Genomic DNA, 13,090 nt, shown 5'->3' on the forward strand with positions numbered 1-13,090 from the left:
AATCTAATTGTATGTCGTTTTGTTAATATATGTTTTTTATCACATACCTTTACGGCACTATTACATATATTTTTATATTCGTTATGTAACACTATTTGCATATTTTTCTGTGGCATGGGACCCTACACATATGTGTAACCTTCTCTTATGATTATGGTTAGCTGACCCTTCAATTTCTATGTCAATTTTTATGCATATTATCATATATATATATTTGATGTTTTGCTGCTTTTTTAATTAAACCTTGGTTTTATATTATTATGGTATATCAATAAAATATTTTTAATGATAGGACTATGGTCATGTGTTTTTGTTTTATTCCAGTTTTGGTTTATGACTGTCCTTTAGTTACTATAATATAGTCTTGGGTGGTATATGCAACATACTATACTAAAATTGACTAATTTCCCACTATATCCCCTTTATTTGCTAATTATTTGCTGTGTTTTGCACAGGTGTTTTGAAGGAGATGGACTATAAAGCCAGTGAACAAGCCTGGCTTGGAAAGATTAATCAGGTTTTTAATAATGGAGCAAATGCTCAATGTAATACAATTCAGAGAAATGTGGATTTTGGTAATTCTATTAAACAAATATTATCTAATAGAACACGACTCTGGTGGAATAAGACTTTTTTGGAAAATTATATTATTAAACAGATAATTCCCAGAGGTCTTCGGATTAAAGTAATTCCATCTTATCCTGTGGATGACGAAACCTTCATAAAAAATTGGGAGGAACTATGTAACAATACGTCGAAACGATTTATGGAGATGTTGATTGAGTCCAACAACAAAACATTGGTAGATTTGGATAATAAATTGCATGATCTACTTAAACAAGCAAAATCCGAGCTATCTGTGGAGCATTTTCAAGAAATGAATATACAAATTGATAAACATATTGAATTATTAGTCAAGAATATACAAGAATCCCAAACTACTAAATATAATCGTGATAGTAGAGACTTTCAAACAAATAATGTCTATAGATGGAGGAAACATAGAGTTGATTTTAAAAATCAGAGGAATCCGTCAGTATCATCTGGGACCTCAATGAGTGATGTCTCTGCCAATTCTTCAGCCTCTTTTAATATGATGACACGGTTTGGAGCAAGACCAAAACGCAATCGGGAACAGAGACACTTTTCATTCAAACGTAGGAATGAGGAGTCCCCTAATAAGGGGAAAAGAGATATGAAGGTAATCAACTTGAGTACACATGTATTGTCTGAAACAGATTTATGTGTCTTGTCTAAAGGGTTATCGTTTTCACCTAAAACTGACTTTCAACTATTTACTGTAATTAAAGATTTACACATTTTTGCCAGAGCATTAATATATAAAAAATATTTTCATGACCAAACCTTGTGCAATATGTTCCCTACAGAAAAGGAGCAGGAGGCTTTAAGGAATCTTGAAGAATTGGCAGAAGAGCACAATATTCTCGAGAGTGACATCATTCCAGCTTCTATTAAGCCAAAATCTAAGAAATTTCCAGCTCTATCAACATGCCCCAATGTAGACTTATTTGTTAAGCTCGTATCTAAGGATTTGGAGTCTATACCAAGATATGCTAAAATGGATAACCTATCAGGTGAGGAACGTAGATCAATAGAGAAGATCCGGAGTTGGGATGATGTGGTGATCAAACCCTCAGACAAAGGTGGTAATATTGTCATCTGGCCATCTGAACAGTATGAGCAAGAGGTCTTTCGACAACTAAAGAAGCAACAATATTATAAAAAATTAACATACAATCCTTCTAATAGTTTTGAAGCAGAATTGGAGAGAATATTGAAACAAGCTCACAGTGATGGGGTGATATCTAAAGAACTATATATGGCACTGAGGGTTTCTGAACCCATCATCCCCACTCTATATCTATTACCAAAAATCCATAAAGATAAAACATCACCACCTGGTAGACCCATTGTATCAGGGACAGGGAACTATTTGGAACTAATAAATCGGTTCATTGATGCCAAACTCCAGACATTGGTTGAATCCCTCCCATCATATGTAAAGGATACATCTGATATTTTGAAAAAGGTAGACGGGTTACACATTGGGAAAGATACCTTATTAGTGACATGTGACATTGAATCACTGTATACTAATATACGACATGTTGATGGCATACGAGCAGTACAATTTTTTCTTGAGACCTCCAACTATGAAAATGGGATGGTAAAATTTATCCTACAGCTGTTGGAATTTTCTTTATCACATAACTTTTTTACATTTAAGGGGTCCTTCTTCCTGTGGCATGGGACCCTACACATATGTGTAACCTTCTCTTATGATTATGGTTAGCTGACCCTTCAATTTCTATGTCAATTTTTATGCATATTATCATATATATATTTGATGTTTTGCTGCTTTTTTAATTAAACCTTGGTTTTATATTATTATGGTATATCAATAAAATATTTTTAATGATAGGACTATGGTCATGTGTTTTTGTTTTATTCCAGGGAGGGAAAACAGTACACCTCTCCGAACAGTGCCTGGGAGGCTGTGGTGGCTGCAGCACGCGATGTTGATCGTAAAGAGATCAAGCAACTGACAGAATCTATGGAAAGAAGGCTTTTGAGTGTCATCGTAAAGAAAGGTGGCTATATTGGTCACTTTTTTTTGTTTTGTTTTTAAATGTCAGAAATGTTTATTTCTACATTTTGTGTTGCTATATTGGTTTACCTGGTGAAAATAAACAAGTGAGATGGGTATATATTTGGTTTTAAGTTGCCTAATAATTATGCACAGTAATAGTTACATGCACAAACTGATATCCTCCTAAGATAGCCAAATCTAAAAAAAAACCCACTTCCAAAAATTTTAAGCTTTGATATCTAGGAGTCTTTTGGCTTGATTGAGAACATAGTTGTTATTCAATAATAAAAAGAATCCTCTCAAATACAACTTGCCTAATAATTCTGCACATGGTGCATTTATTGAAGATGTAATGACAGCCATCTCCCCAGTGCCTTTACTGACCTGCAGCCCCCATATCATCAATGACTGGAAATTTCCATGTTCCCTTCAGGCAGTCATCTTTATAAATCTCATTGAAACTGCACCAAACAAAAGTTCCAGCATCACCTTGCCCAATGCAGATTTGCGAGTCATCACTGAATATGACTTTCATCCAGTCATCCAGTGTCTACGATTGCTTTTCCTTAGCCCATTGTAACCTTGTTTTTTTTCTGTTTAGGTGTTACACTTAGCTTTTCTGTATGTAAATCCCATTTCCTTTAGGCGGTTTCTTACAGTTCAGTCACAGACATTGACTCCAGCTTCTTCCCATTTGTTCCTCATTTGTTTTGTTGTGCATTTCCTGTTTTGGAGACATATTGCTTTAAGTTTCCGGTCTTGACGCTTTGTCTTCCTTGGTCTACCAGTATGTTTCCCTTTAACAACCTTCCCATGTTGTTTGTATTTGGTCCAGATTTTAGACACAGCTGACTGTGAACAACCAACATCTTTTGCAACATTGCGTGATAATTTACCCTCTTTTAAGATTGATAATCCCCTCCTTTGTTTCAATTGACATCTCTCATGTTGGAGCCATGATTCATGTCAGTCCACTTGGTGCAACAGCTCTCCAAGGTGTGCTCACTCCTTTTTAGATGCAGACTAACGAGCAGTTCTAATTTGATGCAGGTGTTAGTTTTGGGAATTAAAATTTACAGGGTGATTCCATAATTTTTTCCCTATGCTTGATTTAAAAAAAAAAAAAGTAACCATTACTGACTACCACATTTTTTGCTCTTGATTTCTTTTAGTGTTTCCTAAAGCCAGAAAGTTGCCATTTGAATTGACTTTAGTTTTGTGCCATGTCTGTGATCTGCTTTTTTTTCTACAAAATTAAACAACTGAATTAACATTCTCTAAGGCCAGTGATTCCATAATTTTTTGCCAGGGGTTGTATATTAATCCAGAGTGTACCCATCTCCAGACCTCGAATCGCTAAGGTGATAGCCGCAAAGCCAGGTCCAATAGAGCGTTTAAATTTAGTCCAATCCAAGAATTGCCTATTCATATTCCTTGTGTCCTACCCTCCCTCTACCTTGGTCTTATCTTCCCTTTTGATAAACCGTGATTGATATTAGATCGCTGTGATAATATTATGTGCTCTGTTATGATGAGTCACCGAAGGAGGAAAAAACAAAATACCAGCTAAGTTCAGAAAAACCAGAGAGGTTGGCAGCTATCGGATTGCAGACCCCTGGACCTAACCACAACAACTAGCAGTAGCCGTGGGGGGTTCCTATGGTGCCCTAGACCCCTCGATCACAGCCGGAGAACTACATAGCCTAAAGACAGGGGAAAAACTAAACTGCCCCAGAGCAGACCCCAAAGCAATAGGCAGCCCCCAACATATAATGACGGTGAAGCAAGATGAAAACACTAACACAGATAGAAAGATAGGATGAGCAAATGATGGGGCCCAAGCTAACTACATAGGACAGGATAGGAAAGCTGCTGTCTGCCATCCGCAAAAACCCTATCAAAATGAGCCAACCGACTGATAGGAAAAACAGGCCCTGAAGTCGCTAGGCTTCAAAAGACTACATCAGCACTCAGGTATATTCTGAAGACAGAGCAAAAGATCAACAGATCAGAGACAAAAATGGAATTCAGCTCACCCCCGGCCGGGGATGGCAGAACTCCCAAAAAACAAGGCAAAACAAAAACAAAACTGAAGAGTACAAAGCAGAGCAGAAAAACTTAGCTTTGAGATGCAGAAATCAAACTGGTCTCCAAGAATCCAGCAGGAAATCACCAGCCAGGAAGAAGGGCGTCGGCAGCCTTATATCCAGTCCTCAATTCCAGCCACCCAGTCATCATCTAGCTGCCCAGGTGTTTGGTAATCAGCCTCACTACCTTCCTTCACCAGAGGAGGGAGTTCATCAGACCTCAATGGTGAAGGGAAAAATGAACTCACAACAGTGCTCCCTTGTATGGGAGAGTTATATTTCAAAAAAACTAAAAAAATGAAAACAAGATTTTATGCAACTGAGGACAGAGCTGGAGCCCTACTGACATGCAGAGTTAAAAAATACAAACCAGGATTGATCACCTTATAGACCCTCATGGAAAGCATGTTCGGAACCTCACTGAGAAAGCAGGCCTATTCGCCCTATACTATACCTAACTTTATAATTTACATAGAGACCCTCAAACTCCTCAACCATCTCAGTTGGAGATTGATCAATATTTACAAAATATTAATTTACCCCGAGTATCCCAAAACCAGCTAAACTGTCTTAACGCTCCCTTCACTGAGGAGGACATTGAGACTGCTATTAAATTGACGAAGAGTACTAAAGCCCCCGGACCAGACGGGTTGCCAAATGAATATTATCGCCATTTCCAAAATTTATCCCTATTTCTTTTGCGACTTTGTAAGCATTGGCAGGTAAAAGAATATGTGTCCACTTATAATCTGGAGGCTACGATTATGTGGCACCCCAGGAGTCCAGTTGCCGCAGTGGTATAGCCTCTCTCACAAGGTGTAATGTCATGGCCGGTGGCAATGAGAGGTCCCCTGACCAGATAGAACCAGCATCAAACACTTGTTCTAACTCCAGACCAAAAGGGGCAGAGCTTAAGGTAGTGACGGTGGGAGGAGTTAGTGCTGGGGTTGGGAGATTGTTCTGGAAGGAGTCAGTCAGAGAGGAGTGAGTGCTGATAGAGTCTGAGGAGAGTTGGGGAGGAAAGGAGAAATTTGGGGAATCTGGGAAGAGGAGCTGAGAGAAAGATCACCTAAACGCTGGAAAGAGGACGCCGGAGTCCGTGGCTGTGCGGGTAAAGAGATGCCAGATTTTAATCCTGAGGGCATGGGACTGCAGGCCTCCTGGCCCCATAAAACACTCAGCGGCACAGCAGCATAAGAGAGCCCGGAGCCGCCATGAAGGAGCGACATCTGTAAAAACGGCTCAAGCTGCCTGCCATACGGGCAAGTGCTTAAAGAAAAGCAGGAATAGAGGTCCAAGCACAGCTTTAGGCAGCAAGGACCTCAGAGGATAGCACAGTAGGGAGGCCTCCATATCCATCTGGCTCAGTGAATCCTAAACTGCTTCTAGGCTAACCGGATCTCCCTCACCATCTATGATCCCCTGGTCTGCACCCTGGACTGTCAAGTAAAGGTAAAAGGAAATTGCAACCCTGCTGTGTCTTCAGCTTTATTACTGCATCATCTACTCTGAATTACAACCATCACCACCATTTTTAAATAAAACAACTGCCCTGGGGCCTAGTTCTACCCGTGGAGAGCTGTAACATCTATGCTGCGTCACCAACTGCCCCAGTAGACTTGAACTGCAGCATCGGCCATCTTCTCATTGCTGAGTACCACTGGTGGCGTCACAAATTAATCCCCCATATTAACTATTCCCTTCATTATTTGATTGCTCGCCCAGGGCCACGGACCGGGTCACTGCTGCCGTGACACCCCCTGAAGTAATAGAACCGGCCCGGTACCGGGTACCCCGCGGGGTGCAGCAATTTTGGCATCACGAACAGGATTTCGTAGCCCGACATTATTGGGTACTATGTGCCAGAGAGTTTATTGAACTTTCAAATCGCCGCCATAACTGCGTCACACGGCGCACATGAGAAGAGAGGGGCGTGCAGTCATGGGCGGAGCCTGAAAAAGAGTGCAAAGGTTACCGCAGTACTCAGGGGAGCCCTACAAATTACATACCAGTAAGAGGCAGCATCCTTTCCCCAGACCCCTATTGAGACTGATACGCCAGCCCAAGAGGATGACTGCTGCAGACCTACGTCTCCAAGTCAAGGAACTGACAAAGTGTGGCTGCACTCACAAAAACTGTGCAGTCCATGTAAGTGGCTCCAAAGAAAAAGATCCAGCTAGCTTCCAGTTCCGATGACGTCCCATGGCGATGGCAGAGGAGAATCCCACCGACCAGAGGGAGAGACAGCGATCGTTATGACAAGGACGGACAGCCCATCTGTTGCCGCTGCAAAACAAAAGGATAGAAGAGTCCTTCATCAGGTTGAAATTGGCCCTCACGGGAGATGAGGTCCTGGCTTACCCTATGACCAACCATTTGTACTTTACACTGACGCCAGCAACATGGGATTGGGAGCAGTGCTGTCACAAATGCAGAAAGGCAGAGAGAGAGTGATTGCCTACGCCAGCAGGGAGCTTCGTCCCACTGTAAGGAACCCCGACAACTACAGTTCCTTTACACTGGAGTTCCTCGCCATAGTCTGGGCGGTAACAGAGCGCTTCAAGCACTACCTGGCTTCAGCGAAATCTCCCGTCTACACGGACAATAATCCGCTAACCCACCTTTTAACAGCAAAGCTGGGTGAATTAGAGCAGTGATGGATGGCCCGGCTGTCCAACTACGAGTTTACCATCAAGTACCGAGCAGGACATAAGAACGCTAATGCTGATGCGCTGTCCATGATGCCCAATTCACCAGATGGGGGAGAAGATCCTGGAGAACTAGAATAAATTGAGTTACCAGCCTTCCACCGCCCAATTGTGGCCCAGCGCTCCCAAGGGGTGAGGAACAAGCGCTATATCATACGAGAGGCCACATTGAACCCATTGCCCCATCATGAGTGGGCAGAGATGCAAGATAGCGACCCAGCTGGGTGACAACACTATGGAGGGTCGCTGCTCTCCGGCCTCCATGATAATTTGGAACAGCTAGCCTCTTCGTCCTTTGTTTAGGTAAGTAAAAATACATGTATGTATAGTCTAAGTAGCTGTCATGACACGTGTACCTACAAGTATGTGTATACATGTATATACAGTCAGCTGTCATGACACTTGGGGAAGTCATACCAGGGGGCTGTGTGGCTCTGTAGCCCTATAGCCCCTACAGCCCCACACAGCATGCAACAACCCCCACACAGGGCCCTACAGGGACCCACAGCCTCCTGCAGCCCCCTCCAGTGAGCCACAGCCTCCTCCAGCAGTAATGTAACCTTACATCAGGGGCTGTGCTGTTGTTATCGGCCAATTCCCTCGAGTCTGATATGAACAATAATAGAATTAATAGGATTTAGAATAAAAACAATTTTAAAATGCAAGAATGTCCTTATTAATTTTTTTTTTTAAATTATGTAAGAAAGCTTCGTGGAGACAATGAATCCTTGGGGCTTGGACTACAAGTTTCCCTAATGGGCAAAGTCACTATGGAGGGACGCTGCTCTCCGGCCTCCATGATAACGCGGCAAGGCCGGCCCCTTCATCCTTGACTTGGGTAACTAAAAATACTTGTATGTACAGTCTAAGGAGATGGGGGAATGCAAGAGCTTAGCCTATGGGGAGATGGGGCAAGGGCACAAGAGCTTACAGCGTGTAGGGAGATTGTAGTCATACACTGCAACAATGACCTCAGCCAGCTGACTGTGCCGTCATGGCACTTGGGGAAGTCACACCAGCTCGCTGTGTCTGTAGGGGGCTGTGTGGCTGTGCTACGAAAACACGTTCACGGATGAAGGTATATTTAGGCTACATTCACACACAGGATTATTGCTGCGTTTTTGAGGATCTGTTTTTGGTGCAGAAACTGCACCAAGAACTGATCCTCACAAAGGGCAGCTTTCTGTGTATGAATGCTGCTGCATTATTCTGCTGCGCTTACTCACCTCGCCGCTCTCCCCCAGTGATCTCCAGCGGTGTCCTGTCATCCCCAGCGGTGTCCTGTCATCCCCGGAGGCTGCAGCGAGCGCTGCCTCTGGGACCCTGCAGCCTGCGCATGTGACCGTTTGATGTCACTCAGTCACAGGGTGCAGTGCCAGGTGTTCCCGCTGTTCCTATGGCCTCGGTATGAAGGGAGAGATCACTGGGGGAGCATGGCCAGGTGAGTAAATAGCGCAGCTAAATAATGCCCAAGAATTGACATGTCAATTCTTTTTACGGATCTGCTTTTGAGCCCAAAAGTGGATCCGTACAAAACGCAGCATGTGAATTCCAAATAGTGAAATGCATTGATCTGGCTGGGACAGCAAATAGTGGATCCGAACAAAACTCTACATTAGCGGTTCATTAACGCACCGTGTGAATGTAGCCTAAATGTAATATAAATTTATGAGCTTATTGGCAGCAAAGGTGTCACTCAAATGAGCGATTTCTGAGAGTTGGGTAGTCCACTCAGAGTGTGTGTGTGTATACTTGTACGTGCTGTGCGGTTATCATATGATATACAGTCATATGTAAAAGTTTGGGCACCCCTATTAATGTTAACCTTTTTTCTTTATAACAATTTTGTTTTTTGCAACAGCTATTTCAGTTTCATATATCTAATAACTGATGGACTCAGTTATATTTCTGGATTCAAATGAGGTTTATTGTACTAACAGAAAATGTGCAATCTGCATTTAAACAAAATTTGACCGGTGCAAAAGTATGGGCACCCTTATTTTCTTGATTTGAACACTCCTAACTACTTTTTACTGACTTCCTGAAGCACTAAATTGGTTTTGTAACCTCATTGAGCTTTGAACTTCACAGCCAGGTGTATCAAATCATGAGAAAAGGTATTTAAGGTGGCCACTTGCAAGTAGTTCTCCTATTTGATTCTCCTATGAAGAGTGGCATCATGGGCTCCTCAAAACAACTCTCAAATGATCTGAAAACAAAGATTATTCAACATAGCTTTTCAGGGGAAGGATACAAAAAGTTGTCTCAGAGATTTAACCTGTCAGTTTCCACTGTGAGGAACATAGTAAGGAAATGGAAGAACACAGGTACAGTTCTTGTGAAGCCCAGAAGTGGCAGGCCAAGAAAAATATCAGAAAGGCAGAGAAGAAGAATGGTGAGAACAGTCAAGGACAATCCACAGACCACCTCCAAAGACCTGCAGCATCATCTTGCTGCAGATGGTGTCACTGTGCATCGGTCAACAATAGAGCGCATGCATAACGCCTTTTTGTATGACCAAACAACTCAATCTTTGTTTCATCAGTCCACAGGACCTTCTTCCAAAATGTAACTGGCTTGTCCCAATGTGCTTTTGCATACCTCAGGCGACTCTGTTTGTGGCGTGCTTGCAGAAACGGCTTCTTTCGCATCACTCTCCCATACAGCTTCTCCTTGTGCAAAGTGCGCTGTATTGTTGACCGATGCACAGTGACACCATCTGCAGCAAGATGATGCTGCAGGTCTTTGGAGGTGGTCTGTGGATTGTCCTTGACTGTTCTCACCATTCTTCTTCTCTGCCTTTCTGATATTTTTCTTGGCCTGCCACTTCTGGGCTTAACAAGAACTGTACCTGTGTTCTTCCATTTCCTTACTATGTTCCTCACAGTGGAAACTGACAGGTTAAATCTCTGAGACAACTTTTTGTATCCTTCCCCTGAAAAGCTATGTTGAATAATCTTTGTTTTCAGATCATTTGAGAGTTGTTTTGAGGAGCCCATGATGCCACTCTTCATAGGAGAATCTAATAGGAGAACTACTTGCAAGTGGCCACTTTAAATACCTTTTCTCATGATTTGATACACCTGGCTATGAAGTTCAAAGCTCAATGAGGTTACAAAACCAATTTAGTGCTTCAGGAAGTCAGTAAAAAGTAGTTAGGAGTGTTCAAATCAAGAAAATGATAAGGGTGCCCATACTTTTGCACCGGTCAAATTTTGTTTAAAAGCAGATTGCACATTTTCTGTTAGTACAATAAACCTCATTTGAATCCAGAAATATAACTGAGTCCATCAGTTATTAGATATATGAAACTGAAATAGCTGTTGCAAAAACCAAAATTGTTATAAAGAAAAAAGGTTAACATTAATAGGGGTGCCCAAACTTTTACATATGACTGTAGATATGCAGCAGTAATGTAAGTTTGCATCAGGGGCTGTTCTGTTATCAACCAACTCCCACTTGTCTGATATGAACACTAATAGAATAGGACTTGGAATAAAAACAAATTTTAAAATACAATAGTTTGTTTATTTTATTATTTTTTTTCCCAAATAGGTAACTAAGGTTCATGAAGACTTCAATGAGTCCTTGGGGCATGAACCATATGTTCCCCTAATGGAGGAAGTCACTAGGAGGGACGCTGCTCTCCGACCTCCATGATAAGGAAGATGGAAGAGGGGGATGGGGGGGTTGATGCAAGAGGTAAGGCACTGTCACACTTAGCGATGCACCAGTGATCCCGACCAGCGATATGACGCGGTCAGGATCGCTGGTGCATCGCTAAGTGGTCGCTAGTGAGCTGCCACTCAGGCAGATCTCACCAGCGACATCGCTGGGGACGGGGGTCGCTACTTACCTGTCAGACGAGGCGATCCAGACGTCCTCCCGCCCGGCTCCACAGGAAGCTGACGACGAGAAACAGTCCTGAACGTTCACGCGCGATCAGCGATAACCAGCGGGGGAGCGGGTTGTAGGTATCAGACACAGCGATATCGCTATAACGTCACAAGTTATAGCGATATTGCTAGCGATATCGCTTAGTGTGACAGGCCCTTTAGTCTGTGAGACATTAGCCAGTTTTAGTTTGTGCCCACTGGGCTTTTTTGTTGTAGAAATCGCCTGCATTTTTTTTTAGTGTCCTTGCAATTATCATGTGCTTTTTGGTGGGGGCCGCGTTTTTCCAGTTGACAGTCATTCTAATGAGCTGAAAAATGAAGCACAAAAAAAAAAAAAAACGCACCAGAAATGCATGGGTGCATTTTTGAAACATTTGTGTTTTTGTGGCTGAAAAAAATGCAGCGCAAAAAAATATGCACAGTGGGCACATAGTACAGAGGGGAGAGTGTAGACCGCTCTGCAGTCTTTATAAATTGCAATAGTTAAATGGAGTTAATTTATTTTGCCTATTAAGGGTTAACTTCTGTGACTCCACAGTCAGATGAGCTGCTGCTGGGTGTGTCAGGTGACCAGGCACCCAGCCTTTAAATATTCGCATTAACCCTCATCTGTTGACGGTGAAAGAGTTAATGCTCTGCAAAGACTGTGCTATGTAGACGCCATGTGCTGTTCTGCTGAAGCCGTGCTTGTAGCTTCATGGAGTTTGCCATCTGACTAGAGTTGCTGTGCCTATCCCGGGTCCCTGTGGGGAGTTTAGGGGGTTATAGACTAGGGCTGGTCAGCAGCAGGGGAAGGGTGGGCGGCCCAGACGTCCTCACCTTTAGAGGCAATTCTGGGAACAGGGTCAGCCAGGGAATCCCAGTCTACTGGGTCAGACTGGCTTCCCAGTCTTCCTTAGCCCACCACTGCCATCCTGTTACAAGTTTGTTCTCCAAAACTGGCTAATGGGACATTAGATGGGTATTAGCTAGTTATACACTCTCCCCTATGTACAGTTTTTCTCCAAAACTGTGTAATGGAACATTACATGGGACAGCTCATAGAATCTCATGGCTTTCTGTATCATCTCTACGCTGATGACACACAGATCTACATCTCTGGACCAGATATCACCTCCCTACTAACCAGAATCCCTCAATGTCTGTCCACTATTTCATCCTTCTTCTCCGCTAGATTTCTGAAACTCAACATGGACAAAACAGAATTCATCATCTTTCCCCCATCTCATGTGACCCCCCCTACGAACCTATCAATTACAGTAAATGACTGCCCACTCTCCCCTGTCCCACAAGCTCGCTGCCTCAGAGTAATCCTTGACGCTGATCTCTCCTTCAAACCACATATCCAAGCCCTTTCCACTTCCTGCCGACTTCAACTCAAAAATATTTCACGAATCCGTTCATTCCTCACCCAAGAATCTGCAAAAACCCTAGTCCATGCCCTCATCATCTCTCGCCTTGACTACTGCAACGTCCTGCTCTGTGGCCTCCCCTCAAACACTCTCGCACACCTCCAATCTATTCTAAACTCTGCTGCCCGACTAATCCACCTGTCCCCCCGCTATTCCCCAGCTTCTCCCCTCTGTCAATCCCTTCACTGGCTCCCCATTGCCCAGAGACTCCAGTACAAAACCCTAACCATGACATACAAAGCCATCCACAACCTGTCTCCTCCATACATCTGTGACCTCGTCTCCCGGTACTTTCCCGCACGCAACCTCCGATCCTCACAAGATCTCCTTCTCTACTCCCCTCTTATCTCCTCTTCCCACAATCGCATACAAGATT

General features: G+C 43.1%; 1 protein-coding gene across 1 annotated transcript; it reads left to right on the plus strand.

The window, feature by feature from the left end:
* Positions 1–402: 402 nt before the first annotated feature.
* Positions 403–3,637, plus strand: LOC141073097 (uncharacterized). The gene is made up of 2 exons (XM_073560435.1): positions 403–1,595; positions 2,476–3,637. Exons 1-2 carry the CDS (start codon positions 470–472, stop codon positions 2,565–2,567), a joined length of 1,218 nt encoding a protein of 405 aa, XP_073416536.1. The 5' UTR covers positions 403–469; the 3' UTR covers positions 2,568–3,637.
* Positions 3,638–13,090: the final 9,453 nt, after the last annotated feature.

The sequence above is a fragment of the Dendrobates tinctorius genome, unplaced genomic scaffold, assembly GCF_039654945.1.
Source record: "Dendrobates tinctorius isolate UK_male_01 unplaced genomic scaffold, ASM3965494v1 ptg000296l, whole genome shotgun sequence".
NCBI lineage: Eukaryota > Metazoa > Chordata > Amphibia > Anura > Dendrobatidae > Dendrobates > Dendrobates tinctorius.